The sequence below is a fragment of the Rhopalosiphum padi genome, chromosome 1 (assembly GCF_020882245.1).
Source record: "Rhopalosiphum padi isolate XX-2018 chromosome 1, ASM2088224v1, whole genome shotgun sequence".
Taxonomy (NCBI): Eukaryota; Metazoa; Arthropoda; class Insecta; order Hemiptera; family Aphididae; genus Rhopalosiphum; species Rhopalosiphum padi.
The window spans coordinates 62,043,367-62,055,538 of record NC_083597.1 but is presented as its reverse complement, the minus strand read 5'-3'; the positions used below and the strand labels follow the sequence as shown (position 1 = coordinate 62,055,538).

At 28.5% G+C, this 12,172-nt stretch overlaps 1 protein-coding gene across 3 annotated transcripts in view; it reads right to left on the bottom strand.

Annotated features, from left to right (window-relative positions):
• LOC132917478 (uncharacterized) overlaps positions 1-12,172 on the bottom strand; it is a 262,491-nt gene that overhangs the window by 28,694 nt on the left and 221,625 nt on the right. For all 3 annotated transcript variants that reach the window (XM_060978230.1, XM_060978229.1, XM_060978231.1), the window contains one exon: positions 7,684-8,638. In XM_060978230.1, coding sequence (XP_060834213.1) covers positions 7,684-8,452 — 769 coding nt within the window. In that variant the 5' untranslated portion in view covers positions 8,453-8,638. The remainder of the gene's footprint in view (positions 1-7,683; positions 8,639-12,172) is intronic.

The following is a 12,172-nucleotide window of genomic DNA, read 5'->3' as shown; positions in this document are numbered from 1 at the left end:
ACCGCTAGACGTGCATATCCAGTATCTACACGCTCACACATATTTAATTTTATATATAACACAATAATACACCTGTACACGTATGGTAATATAATAGTGCACGTCAATTCACAGTAGTGTATGGTGTATTGTTTTGAACAGATTTTTCTAAATAATAATCTCAGACCATAGCCAATATCTATTTATGGGGGTTCGGGCGGCATGCACGCGTAATTTATTCAATGTGTTTTATTTGATTTAAAATGAATACTTAACATTGTTGTATTCTTTGGAAACTATTGATAAAGCACAATACAAACACGGTATAAAATAGTAAGAGCTCGAAAAATACCCGGACAATAACTATAATGATTTAATTTATCAGAAAGTAAAACTTGAAATACCAATGTTATAATGAAGTGCTTTGGTGTGGACTTAGTGCTATTTATTTTCACTGATATTGAAATTTTCAACTTTTAGTTTTGTAATTATCGAGGTCCAAGCTCTTACATAAAAAATTCAGCTAATGAATTTGAGCTAATAATTTCACTGATTACGTTGCTATTAAGAGCTTGTAATTCTGTCGGGTATCCAAGAGTTTTAAATAAAATACTTTAATAAGTTGATAATTGACTTAAACTGAATAATTTAACGCTAACAGCTAAACTCTGATTTTCTAAAAGAGATAAAGTAGAATAAGGAATAAACCATATTAATGCCACATTTTCGTGGTTCAGTGTTTTTTTTTCATTAATTAATTAAGTAATATAATTCATTATTTTGAATATTTCAAAAACAAAATAATTGCATTTTTTATATTAATATTGAATACTTTATATTTAAAACATATCCTGAAATATATTCAGTGTTATATGGTGATAGACTGCCTCCGCTTAGAATTATATTTTGTACACAATGACATATCATTGAATTCAAATTTAACACACTTATTACCCATACCCAATCGATAATTATTGTACTGAACAATATTCACTAGTCCACCTTTTTAAGACATAAAAATATTAAAATCCAGTTAAATATATTATATTTTAACACTAAGAAATTATTATATTATTTAAAAATAATATGTTGTACATACAATTGTGTATTTAATACTTAATCATAATCCTTAATGTACTGTTATTTAATACTACAGTTAATGGTATAAAAATACAATTTGGCAGAAGCATATTATTTTCGATGAATGGGAAAAACAAATTATTTAGTGTAAAAATACATGGTTGTCACATAAGTTGGTGAAAAATAACCACTAAAAGACTATTTCTAAAGGTCTCAAGGGCTCGATTCTACCAACGAATATTTCCCAGACAGTAATACCTGTAATAAAACTAAATTTAACTAATTAAAAATTCAAATCATTGAATTTTTTATTTGAAACTCTGTAACCTGTTTGATATATTTTAAAATTAACTCGACAATACTATTTAAAATTTTTATGAATATAATATTATTTATTTAAAATAAACTTTTCGCCCTATATTATTGTCGTTTAAATATTTGTAAAATATTTACGGGTTTAACCATAAATTCATAAAAAAAATATTAAAAATAACAGAAATTTATTTGGAATTCAGCGTCAACATTGGTTAATCAAATCTCATAATATTATGCTATTTATATACGAAAAAAAATAAATATTTTTGCTTCTTTTTGTTACTATTTTTATTTTATAATGAAATTTTATTAGTATAATTACTATAATTGATATATAATTTTACAATAGTTTCTGTTAATAATATAAACTATGTTAAGTATTTAGGATAGTAGACCTACCAGCAACTATTTGTAATAAATTAAAAGTATTCTAAACTTATGGTGTGTGTAAAATATAGTTGACCAGCCAACGGTCATCCCTATTTGATTAACTAGGAATTTAATACATACTTGTGGAGATAAATGAAATATTTTCATAATAACTTCCTACTACTGTAAATTTTATACGAATTCCAGTCGGGATTATTCTTTCACTATGAACGGTCGTTATAACCACCTGTACAGTGTACATTACTATAATATTATTGTGTTTTATAATAATTAAGCTAAATGCCGTTGTCATCTCGCTGCAACCATTGTAATTAAGACCAAATACCTGTAATCAACGAAATTAAATATAATTGACCAGACGAAGAATGGAAAGAAAGTGGATTGTACCAAAAATTATAAGTCTAACTCAAGCAACAGAACCATGCTGGCATTTTGCCTATTCTGTTAACTCCCAGGCATTGCAATTGATTAAAACTATTGTGAATGGAACCTTCAATGTGACCTTAAAAACAATGGCCACGGAAAATATATCATTCCAGACGTGGTCACTTACTTTCAAAAAACAAAATTATGTCACCTTACACCTTAGTATTTCATTTTTCAAATATTGTAAGTAAATAGTCTTTGGTCCTTCTATTTAAAGTATTTTTCAATTTTCTTATCCATAGCTTCAATCCAATACCCTCTGAATCCATCCTAATCTCCTAACGTTCCATAAGAAAATAAAGATATTACTTTCCTTCTAAAATAAAAATCACATCAATATTTCTAAACAACCACATTTCTCTATTAAAAATGGAGAATTTTTAAAATATGTAACAAATTCGATTCCACTATCAAATTAACGACCTTACAGTGGTAAATAAACTATAGTATAAAATACATTTAAATACGATTAGGAAATAATCATATTTTCCAAATGTTTTAATTGTTGTATTTCGTCCATCATTAATCACTGATACAAACACTAATATGATTTGTTTCTCTTATAGCCTTGCTTCTACTAGGTTAGGTATAAACGTATGTAGAAATGTACATATTTTGTATTGAAAATTGAAAATCAATATTAAAACATCAAAAATATTTACGGAAGTATTATATATTATTTCGTGTAATTAACATATTATAAAATATTAAAATACATACCTACTAAAATTGTATAGGTAGGTACTCTGGACTTTCACGGTGGCTTAATAGTAAACCTATGATTATATCCATTTTATAAATGACTGAGGTAAAATTAAATTTCTATAAAAGTCTTTTACTTTAAAAACTCACAATTCTGTATGGTTAGGTTAATATAATGTTCACTAGTTGAATTAAATATAATATATACAGGGTAATTCACCATGCTATCTTTTTTCTTCAATAATGCAGTAGGTAGGTAATTATACTTTGATTTTTGGAATTTTTAAATTTACTTAAAAATTATATTTCTGTATATTTGAGATGTATTGTACCATTTAAGAAGACAAGTGTCATGTGGTGATAAAACTTTTGTTTATCGATTTAGAACTTCCTTTTTGTATTTTAATTCAGCAGACGATTTTTTTAAAAATGTATTTTAATCAATATTCAAATGTGTATTTTCCGACTTAAAACTATATAATGTATTTAGGTTAGTAGTCTATGATAATAATCTGGGAGTCTGGCTATGATTATCTAAACAAAAAATTTAAATATATTACCTATGTAAATTTAATATTTGTTTAGTCATATTCTAATTATTCAAAAAATTATTACAAATTGTAAATTATTAAAATATTGATATTGTTTACTTGTCATCATAATTTTTAAATTAATTAAAAAGCAAACAATACATATTCTTTCCGTTTTATCGAATCTAACTGTTCATAAATATAAAAAAAAAATACAAATTACGTTATAATATAATATTTTGTGTTACGTGAATAACCATTTTTATTTTTATGATGAATAAAATAACTAGAAAACTACTCGTTCAAATTTTGATTTATACACATAAATATATAAAAAAATTATCTTTAGAATTATTTAAATTAAAAAAGTATAATTTTGCTTAGAAAATATAAGTTTGTGTCACCAAAGAATACTCCTAAAATTATACGAAAAATCTCATGTATTTAAAAATATAGTCTTAAAATATAATTAAAAATTTCATAAAACCAAATTTTGAATAATTGTATAGTTATACATAATTTTTTACTATTATTAAATATTATTCATTATAAAAAAATCATATTTTGAGAAACTTCAACAGTTCAACACCGAAAAATATTTTGCATTAATATTTTATTACAGGTATTCGAACACCACTGTGAATTCAATGCATGCCTTTATAACAACAATGTGAATATCTTAGTTTAAAAATGGAAATGAGACATTATTGGCGGTAACAGGTTTAATACACAAACAGACGTATACACATTTACACGTGATCATCATCAATAAAATCATTTAACACAATTTTTAGCGTATTGCATCCGGAAATTCATTATAGCCCACTTTAAGGCCAACCCAATTCAGATTACGCGACTTCACAAACCTGCCAAATAATTCGGTCTGCTGGCATTGCTGTTCAAACTCTCTCTCTAGTTGAAGTCGACAATAATCCTGGATTGTTGTAAGTAGGAAATGTAGGATATTCGATTAGTGTTTTTTCTTCAAAGTTATTCCACACAACTAGGGTGAACGCGATTAATACGTTAAATCTGCGATTATACGTCGTGTACAGTATACTCGGAGTTGGCAAACTATATATAAGTTAATATAGCTACCGATTTCTAATCGCTTAAAAACTATTTAAAAATAACAGAAAACTTTTAACGTGTAATAATAGTAATGCACAATGCGTACAGTCCAGTGGTGTATCTGATGACCGTCAAGGAGAAAAAGTGGGAATGATTAAAATTTTTTTACATTTTATTTGATAGAAATTTGACAATTTAATAACTATCTAGATACACATACTACGTACTATACATAAAAAAAAAACCCAAGAACCAAGTCCGGTGAAGTGCGATTCACCCCTCTCTCAAATACGCCGCTGATACAGTTAGCGTTTGACCCGCGGACCGCTGAAAGTAGACAATACGCGATCGATATGATTTGCACATTCCCGGCAAGTATTCATTCGATTTACCGTTGTCAATACACTGTAATATATTACGAGTATTTATTATTACTATAATAGATGACACCGTAGTCAATCGTTACTTGGTATGTTAAAGTGTTAAACTGCGTACCTACGACGTCGTATAGTGGGTATTTTAAAGTCAGCAGTGATATTACATTAACTATAGACTAAAGGTATTTCGGATAGTCAATATGATTTGACTTTATCGTGATTGTATATTGTGAATACGCTCAAAACTTTTATTTGAAAGAAAAGAAGTATTCTTTTATTTATTTTTTTACTTCCTTCGCGCTTGAACTATACATTCATACCTTTTATTATTATTATTCCTCTCTCTCTCTCTTTTTTTTTTTTAATAAGATCGAATTTCAAATGATTTCTGTAGAAGTATTTAAGAGTTCTTTAAAATAAAACATTCAAAATACCGACGTAGGGATTCGATTAAAAGAAATTCTACACATTTTATGAATATTTTATGAACAATATTTATATTTCAGTATACTATGTACGGTGATAAACGTAAATCAAATAAGTAATGAAATGCATAAGTGCCAATAAAAATCATAATAATGGTTCTAAGAATTTTAATTTTAATGTTTTCTCTTCGTTTTTAATTGGTTTTATTTTGTATACTATTGGCGAAAGAATCGTTTTAGTTTTATAAACTTAAATATTCAAATTATTGCACATTGTAACAGAATTTATCAATATAAACTCCAATAAAGTGTATTTCAGTAATTACTTAACTTGAAAACATGATTTAGAATTTGAGGATATTATACAACAAATATAGTATGCTAACGAAATAATCTGTATGAATATTAATAGCAGAGTGATGGCATTTACTAAATATATAATAATATTGCACCTACTCCAAAATTAATTTACCCTCGTCGTAATGTATTGAAGTGAATTGATCCTTTTTAATTTATTTGTCGAAAAAGCATCAGCTGGAAACTACTTATGCTGTTCGTGGCATAATTTAATTTATTGAAGAACGTTTATTTTTGGTTGTCTAATTTTTTTTTTTTTGTAGATATATTTTTATACTCATACAACAAAAACATTCGGTTTTTCAGTGTTTTCGAACGGCAGAAAATAATTTACTAAAAAAAACTTTTAATAGCTGATTATAATATTGAATAATATAATATTTATTATAAATTTATAAGCCATAATAATGGATATAAAAGTACACAATAATTAAAAATAAATATCGCCCGTTCGTAATGAAACGTCTGAGTAAAAATGGAAACTCCAGACAAACGGTCACAAATTAAACGAATTTAAATTTTAAAATACATTTGTCCGCTATTATAACACTCGGCAAAATGCACAAAGAACTGCGTGACTCAGTAATGAATAAATAAATAAATATTCATATTATAGGGGTATGCTGTTTTCGGGAAATTATTTTTGGAGAACAATAGTTTCTAGTAAACGAACATGACCGTATCGTGTATTCTAACATGTACACTTAGCAATTTCCATAATAAACAACGTCGACCATTATTGGGATATCTTTTGTTGGGCCTTGGGCGTTACATTGGATTCCTAAAATATTGTTTTTAAAACCGATATTGTATATCGAATATAGCTGCGAAACCGCTACGGGGTTTTTATTTTTTAAAAACAACCGTCGACATTAATTTTCCGTAATGTTTGTATAATAACGAGTAAGTTTACCAATCTTTGCCCGGCCCAGGTGCGGTGGCGATGGGCCTAAGCTATGAGCTTTTTTTTTAAATATAGCAATTATTATACTTTATAGTCATAAAATATGAGTAAAATATCAGTACGGAATCACCATTAAAAAATAATAAAATTAATTGGATATACATTTTGAGCTCGTATTTATGGATTGGTTTTCTGTTATATTACTTTAGTACATAATACAATATAATATGTATGTATAACTGAAAACGGATGATACTATTAAATAATTAATTTTATTCTAGCATCTTAATATTTAAGTTATTCTTTCTCGATGGAAATTAAGTGTCGAGTTATATGATTTTTATAAGCGCAAATATGTGACAGTAAAAATAAATATCTATTTTAGATTATGAGCGATGTGCTAGTTTCATAATAATGTATATATATATTTGTGTCTCTAATCATCTTTTAAAGCAAAAAAAATGATTCGATTTTCAATTTTGAAGCAGATTTCTGGTAACAAATTGGATTTTTTTTTTGAGGGGGGGGGGGGGGCAAAAGTAAAAATTACCTGTCCTTTTACGTATGTTATTATATTTTATAAAAACAACGGTATTTTCAAAAAATTGATTTGATTTTAAATTATTGCTTATTTATAATATACGTATCTATTCACGGTAAGGGTAAGATGACATCATAATTATTTAATAAGTGCAATATTTTCGGTAAAAATAAATTATACTATTAGATATACTTAGTAATTTAGACTTCTTCGTTCAGAAACATTTTTCGTATGCAATGATTAACCATTGATTTCAAATTTAATATATTCATTACAGTGATTTATTCAATTACGAGGTACAGGTACTCTGCAATATTCAATGTACAGCAGGAACCTACTTTCTCAGCATTTTTATTTATCGATTCTTACAATATTTTAACAATCTGTAAATAATATTTTATAAACAATCACGTTTAATGCGAAATATATAACTATAGCTAAGTTTGGTAATCTCATCTCACTCCTACCAACACTGCACGGTGAATAATAAATCCTGTTCCCGCTACCCGCAGCAACGATGAAGTATATATGTATGTAACGATAAATAATAATATTATACCGAGTCGAATGCGTTTTCAGGACTTACCGATCGTGGTGAGTATGGACAGGCAGTACAGGAACGATGTGGCCATATTCCATTCGAAAGTGCTGTCTCCGGTGTCACCGCCGTTGTCGACGATGAAGCCGCCGCCGACGCCGGTGTGATAGCTGACCGCGGCCGATTCGATTTCCATCTGCTGCGTGAGGCGGCGTATCAGGTCCTCTTGGAACCGGTTCAGCTCCTGCGCGGCCAGCCTGGTCCAGTTCTCCCGGTACAGTATGTTCAAGTTGACGGTGATCTCCCATATGGTCTCCACGGTCCGGGCGCGGCTCTCTTCGCCCGCAGCCGCCGCGGCCAGCCAGGCGGCCGTCAGGTTCTGCGGTTGTGCGGGCATCAGGCCGGCTTCCCGGACGGGGCTGCCACTGCCGCCACCGCCGCCGCCGTCGTCCGCGTCCACGGCGTCCGCGGCGTCCACGTCGCCCTCGATGCTGAGGAATATCAGCGCGCCCGCGAACGTGTACGACACGAGCAGAGCGCACACGAACGCGTTCCGCAGACAGCTCTTGTAGCACTTACGCTTGGCGTGGGCCACGCGCGCCCGTTCCACGCTGTCGTCGTCGCTGTCGCAACAGAAACATCCTTGGCCGTCGTCCACCACCGTCGTCACGCCGACCGCCGACGACGACGACGTGGACAGCGGGTGGCCGTCGTACGACGAACCGTAACCGCCGATCGTCGCCCCGGCCACGCCGTAGTTGTACACGGCCGCCGCCGCGGCCACCGGTTGCGAACAGCACGACGGCGTCCGGTCCATGGCGATGCAGCAGCAGCAGTCGCCGCTGCCGCCACCGCCGCCGCCTTACCCGATTCGGCCGTCACTCGCCGCGACCCGATGTAACGGCGTCAGTAACGATGGCGGCGATGGGCGATGTGGGCGTAGGTGGAGGCTCTGTCGACGACGATGTCGGACCGGCGACGTTGACCGAACATCTCATGGATTCTGGAAAAATATCAATAAATAAATCGTCGTTTTCAACATCATATTGTTATTATTGTACGGCGCAGATTGATGTGAAATGTGGTTATATGATTTTACGATATTACTGTGTGTGTGTGTTTTTGGTTTTATGTTTAAATTTTCAAGCTTGAGGGTGGTTTTTGATAGTTAGAAAATTGGATATAGCCGGTACTTAGGAATAAACGAGTGAAGTTTTAAGCAAAACTGATTTGTTTTTTAATGTAACTTAAAAATAAACAACTTTACAGACTTGAGTTTTTATTTAATTTTTAAAATATTTGCTATTAGACGTCTGAAATGTTTGACTATTTTTAAAGTTTTTTTTTTTTTTTTTATGTATTATGACATTTTTGTTTATGAGTACAAACACTTAAATATTTAATACGAGGTTCCTCTAAAATTGTTCTAACTGAAATTATGAAATAATGATAATATTTAAACAAAATAATAACGATTTTATTTATTCTATCGTAATTTAAAAAATATTATTTTTAGGGATTTAAAACATTTCACTATATTATTATTTATTATACACAATGAAATTTTCAAAATATTATTACAATCTACTGTATTATTTGGTAAGGTATTATACCGTATTTTTTTAAAAGAAAAATAGAAAATATATGCTAATATAGAATACATTTATTTTTTCATTTTTATGATTGCTCTGAATCGTATATAAATATAAAATATATCAATTAAATTGATAATGTGACATATCCAATACAATGCAGTTCTCAATAATGAGGTAGGTACATTCAATACCTATGATATCTATTAGTGTGACTCTTGGTTATATTTTTAATTCAAAATCAAAATATAAAATATACATGCTCCGAAAAAACTATGCGGTCATTGATTTTGTATAAACGTTATTTTTTTCATGATATTGTTATAGGTTTGTAGAAAATAAATATATTTCTTCAGACGTTTTTCTATAAATATATTATTTATGAAGATTATCATTAATCAAGATCCCTATCCTACATGCTGCGTTGACGTCAAAAAAAATATTGCATACAAGCAACCAACATTGAAATTTATTTAAACAAATGTATGTATATACATTTGTTTCAAGCTAATACGAGTTTACCATAATTTAATCAAAATATAACAGAGTTTCACTACAAAAACTTATTTTTTACATGGGTGTTTTTTAAGTATACGAAAATAATATTATGCTTAATATTTTTTTAAATACATCTGTAATGATTTAAAATTTGATTTTCGAACGATAATGTGAACAATAGGCACAATGCAATTAAAATAGGATTCTATGTTTATTTATTTATCTTGGTTTATCGCCAAGTTCAGTTTTTAAATTAAAAATTTAAATTCTGCCAAAATTAAAAATATTAACTGTAAACTATGTGTATTGTTATTTTTTTCTGAAGATTATATCGCAAACATATTGTAATATTATTTTAATAATTGTGAAACTTGAACGATTTATTCAGTTATATATATATATAAATATACAATTAAACAGTTTAATTTATGTATATGTTATAACAAAATAAATTCACACATTACTTAAAATAAGCATTTAATAAAGGGTTCAAATATAAAATAAAATAAATATTGAACTTTGGGTAAATAAATTTACGAAATATGTTAAATTATACTCTATTACTAATCAATCAATTACGAGTAAGTAGTTTATTAAATCGTAGTTAATAAGTAATTTTAATGACGATGTAAATAATCGTTTAAAATGTAAGTATTTAATATAACATTTTACTATTTTAACAAAATGTGTCTTTAATATTATCATAATTTTTAAAGTAGAACATTTGTATCTGAAGTAATATATTTGAGTTTATTTGTTATCGTTATAAAATTTATTGATAAATTCTCATAATGTACATTCTATTTAAAATATGTATATTTGATCGAATGTTTTTCGATACTTAATAATGTTTATGTCAGTGAATGATTTATTTTTCTTACACCTGTTATTCGACCTTTGTATTTTGGATGTACCTATCGATTTGACTGATTCGTGATTAAAAACGAAATTGATGTTTACTGTCGTTAAAAGAAAAGTATTTCAGTGACGTATTTTGAAAGAGGTAAAAAAGTAAAAATAAATACAATAGTGTTTGTTAAAGTTTACAGAACTCGCCTATGGCATGAATAAAAAACTCAAGTACTGAAATGAGTTGAAAGATTGGATAAACGTAGAAATAGTGGTAAATTATAAAATTATATTTATGTATTGGTATTTGGTTTGTGGAAATATTGTGTATGTTTATAAATAAATAAATAAATATATTATGATTACTTATTTCGAATTTTATCGCACTTTTAGTATGTAAATAAAATAATTTTACGGCAGTAAATTAAATAGGTAAAACATTTATAGAATATTAAAATAGTAATAATTTATCAAGTATTTTAATAAAAACATCAATATTAGATATAAATATAAATTTATTTTGAAGAAATCATAAAATCTAAATAAACAAAATTTAAACTAAAATATATTTGCAATTATAATGTTAATAATAACTATCCTTACTTTAGATTTTTATCGAAGCATAAGAGCTACTGAAGCTGTTATTGGATAATAAATTTTTGTTTTAGATCGGTTAACATTAAGGAAAAAAGAGTAAATAGTCATAAAATTTCATTCAGAAGATAAGCACATCATATAAGAATTTAAATCCATAAATCACGAAAAACAGCAAAACTGGTGATGATAGGTACGATGACGTGAGTAATCACTCATTTCTAGTAAAACAGTTTAAAATAATTTTTCTACCGAAATATTAATCCAAACTGTAACGACACTGTAAACATTACTGTCTGTTATTCTTTATTAAAGCTGTTTTCTATGAAGTTATTAATTGCATGTAGTAAATAATATTTAATTTGTATGCAAATTAATGTATTTTTTGAGGATTTATTTAATTTAAAAAATTCAACCAAATAAAAAAAATTGTTTATGGATTTGCAATAATTTAGTTTTTATAATATTATAAATTGTTTTATTAATATTTTTGTACATATAGAAATTGATATATATATGTTAGCTGATGAAGATAAAAAAAAAAAAACTTAATCATTTAGTTTTAATTACTTTCTATCAAAATTCTAATAAATATTATTTCAGTTATTGTTTTAAATCTTCGTACATAATAAGAAGGTACCTAGTAGTACATTTATTGGTCATCTTTATTTTATTATGTACCAAAACTAACTCATTGTAAATTAATTTTAAAAAATGAAGTGAATTAGTCACGCATAAATTCAAAACAAATTAGCGAAAAAAAAATATGATAATAAGATGAAAAGTTGTATTTTAAATAATTTTTTTTATGCTATTTTTAAGGCAAAAATAAATCTTTTCCGCTCGTTAACGAAGCGAGTGGATATTTTTTTTGTTTGTTTTTGAATGTACTTAATTGACTTTAAGTATAATTGTACAAACAGATTAATTGTTTTTATTTTATTCATTTATCCAATCATACGAATTGATTACACCAATGCGAACCGCTGATACAATTATTTATA